General features: G+C 38.5%; 1 protein-coding gene across 1 annotated transcript in view; it reads right to left on the bottom strand.

The window, feature by feature from the left end:
* The window catches only part of HIATL1 (hippocampus abundant transcript-like 1), a 49,603-nt gene that overhangs the window by 10,113 nt on the left and 35,626 nt on the right, over positions 1–3,864 (bottom strand). The window contains exon 6 of the mRNA XM_008593145.1: positions 3,339–3,452. Coding sequence (XP_008591367.1) covers positions 3,339–3,452 — 114 coding nt within the window. The remainder of the gene's footprint in view (positions 1–3,338; positions 3,453–3,864) is intronic.

The following is a 3,864-nucleotide window of genomic DNA, read 5'->3' on the forward strand; positions in this document are numbered from 1 at the left end:
GAAAAAAAAAAAAGAAAAAGAAAAAAAAAGTGTACAATTCAATGGCTTTAGTATATCCACAGATTTGGGCAACCATCACTCCTCAAAGAAATACGGCACCCTTTAGGAGTTCCATTCCCCAGCCTACCCTTCCCCTATCTACTAATCTACTTTTTGTCTCTATGGATTTGTCTATTCTGGGCATTTCATATAAATAGAATTACCCAATATGTGGTCCTTTGTGACTGGCTTCTTTTACTTAGCATAATGTTTTTCAGGTTTACCCATGTTGTAGCACATTATCAGTCCTTCATTGCTCTTTACTGCCAATAACAACATTCTATTATATGGATAGATCATATTTATTAATCCATTCATCAGCTGATGGACATTTGAGTTGTTTCTACTTTTCTGCTGTTATGAATAACTTGTGTACCAGTTTCTGTGTTAGATATGTGTTTTCATTTCCCATGGGTATATACCTAGGAGTAGATTTGCTCGGTCATACGGTAACTCTATGTTGAACATTTTGAATAAGTGCCAGACTCTTCCACAGTGGCTGCACCATTTTACATTCCCACCAGCATGTGTGAGAGTCCTGATTTCTCCACTGTCCGGAGCCATAGAGCCCGGCTGCCTGCCTGTCCGGAGCCAAAGAGCCCGCCCAGCTATTGCCTCGAGGCCTCAGAGCCTTGTTTGCTGTTATCTTCCGTCCCTCCCCCTCCTGTGCACTATGGGTGTAAGTAACTTTGCAACTTGCCATAGATAACGGGAATTTTCCATTTACCGGAACAACCCGCCCTGCGGTTTTCTCAGTAAACCATCTGCTGCTCACTTCCTTATCTGCTGATTCCCTCCTGCTGGCTATATAAGCTGTGACCTTCTGGCTAATAAACGAGACTTGATCAGAATACTGTCTGGTCTCCATTTCTCAAGTCTCTTGTCCCATCCAATTCCCACTCCCTCTTCCAGGGTCTGTGTTGAATATCCCGCGGGTCAGGACACTCCACATCCTTGTCTGTTCTTTTAATTATAGCCATCCCAGTGCCTGTGAAGTTGTATCTCATTTGTTGTTTTGATTTGCATTTCCTGATGGCTAATAATGTTGTACATTTTTTCATGTGCTTATTGGCCTTTTGTGTATCTTCCTTAGAAAAACATCTACTCAAAATTCTTCACCAATCTTTTCTTTTTTTTTTCCTTTTTGTCTTTTTTCGTGACCGGCAACGGATCGCAACCCTCAGTGTCGCGCCCGTACCAGACCGGGACCGGCAACGGGATTGCAACCCTCGGTGTTGCTCCCGCACCTCGCTCAGCCAGTGAGCGGCCGGTCCGTATGCGGGATCCGAACCCTCAGCGGGAGCGCCGCCATGCTTCCCAAGCGGCGCACTGTAACAGTGCGCCACCGGGCTGGCCCATTCACCAATCTTTTCAATTGGGTTGTCTTTTTATTGAGTTATAAAAGTTCTATATATATTCTGGATACAAGTTCTTTATCAGATAAACAATTTTCAAATATTGAATGCAATTTCACCTAAAATTGCATATGTGTGAAAATCACTCTCAAAAGTGAACACAAATACAAAATATCATGGAATGATTCCAATTTGTTATAATTGGTGGTGGTGGTGGTGGTGGTGACATAAGCATATAATATAGGAAAAAAAGCTAAAAGAATAAAGTTGTCGCAATTGTTTATTATCTGTGTGAGGAGATGCGATATGATTTTTTAAAACCTTCTTCCTTGGGCTTTCCCATCTTTCCTACATTAATTTCTAAATTAAATGCATATTTAATTTAATGCATAGTTTATTTATAAATGCATGTATAATTTTCTACATTAAACACATATTGTCTTGACACTCTTCCCTCTAAATCTCTAGCATCCACCCACCAAAAATTAGCAAAGCAAAACAGAAATGCTTGGAAGAATGTTTTACTTATATGCTACATTAGTCTCATACTCTGAGGAAAACTACCAGAATGGAAAACTTAACAAAGTTTTCTTCAAAACTATTTCCAAAAATAGAGAGATTTATCTTAGGAGGAGTCCTGCTCTGCCCTAGTGGAATAAACCATCTGGAAAAGGCTTTCCTTCCAGTGAAACCAGTAAGAGGCCTGAGCAGGACACAATGGCAAGGTGGGTTAGGCTTGAGCAAACCCAGAGACCTCAGAAACAGTTGGAAAAGGGAAGAGAGAGAGAAAGAGAAAGAGAAAGAGAAAGAGAGAGAGAGAGAGAGAGAGAGTTTTAATTGCCTTAAGCCAATGATCGATTTTCGAGAACAAAGTAGGGTTTAAATTCTTAAAGAGAAAAACAGAGGAGAGGAAAGATTTTGATTACTGCTCACGAGCCATCTTCAAATCTACAGCAGTAGCTGAGCTATAGCCTACTGAAGACGACTCAGCAAGCTGGATGGGATGAGACCCAGGTCTGTGAAATTTAATGGATATCATTAAAGATTTAAAACATTATGATAAATGGATGTTTATAGCAGCTGTATTCATAATTGCCAAAACATGGAATCAACCAAGGCGTCCTTCAGTAAGTGAATGAATAAACTGTGGTACATCCAGTCTATTGCTAAAAGGAAATGAGTTATCAAGCCATGAAAAGACATGGAGGAACCCTAAATGCATATTACTAAGTGAAAGAAGCTAATCTAAAAAGGCCACATACTGTATGATTCCAAACATACCACATTCTGGAAAAGCAAAACCATGGAGACAATAAAGAAACCAGTGGTTACCAGAGACTGGGGGATGAACAGGTGGAGCACAAAAGATTTTTAGGGCAGTGAAATGACTCTGTATGATACTATAATGCTGGATACATATCATTATACATTTGTTCAAACCCATAGGACGTACAATACCAAGAGTGAACCCCAATATACCCTATGGACTTTGAGTAATAATAATGCGCCAATCCACTGTAACAAATGTTACAATGTTCCTCTGGTGCAAAATGTTGATAGTGGGGGAGGCTGTGCATGTGTGGGAACAAGGGGTATGTACAGGAAATCTCTGTACCTTCTTAATTTGCTGTGAACCTAAAACTGCTCTAAAAAAATAGTCTTAAAAAAAAAAATCAAGAAAAATTATGATAAGTTCTATTTCTGCTAATTCTTCCTCTGTATAATTATCAAGGACATTTTTTCCACAGTAAATATCTTACTATATTTTAAATCATCATTGCATTAAAGATTCCCTGTCTACTAATTATATGTCAGCACCTACATTTATAACCAGAAGCAAGTTTTTTTCTCCACAATGGTTTCCCCAATATATCTTTACAGATCCCAATCTTTGATTTTCCTTGTGTTCAAAGGCTACTAAAGGCTACTAGGCCTACGACTCACCTGTCTGAGATAGAGAAAAAAACTTGAATACTGTCCAGCTTCAGGAAGGTATGAAAGAAACACAGTGATGCAGATTAGCATGACAGTAGAATCTTTTCCAACTTTCTTCAATGACTGAGAATAAACAGAAGGAAATACATGAGAAGACAATACACACTAATGTACCAACACTGCAGGATACTGGCTTCACTATTTTGACCTATTAGTATGGATTTAAAAAGTCAAATAGATTATAAAAGGAAGTGAATCTTAACATTAAATCTATCACTATCTCTCTGTGAAAGTTACAAGCCCTAATTCCAGAGGTATATGTTTCAAATATTGTAACTTATTTTTTAAAAAAACACTTGCTCATCTTTGTTCATTACTGGTTCACATCCCTAAACAGATCTTGAACATCCTATGAACGGACCCTGAAAAAACATTCCTACAGAACCTTTCAAGAAAATCACTTCTTTTAAAGCCCTATTAGTACAGGGTTTTCATTAGATGTAATTTCACTCTGTTGTTCAAAATGTTAATATTT

This window comes from Galeopterus variegatus, unplaced genomic scaffold, assembly GCF_000696425.1.
Source record: "Galeopterus variegatus unplaced genomic scaffold, G_variegatus-3.0.2 Scaffold8761, whole genome shotgun sequence".
Lineage (NCBI taxonomy): Eukaryota > Metazoa > Chordata > Mammalia > Dermoptera > Cynocephalidae > Galeopterus > Galeopterus variegatus.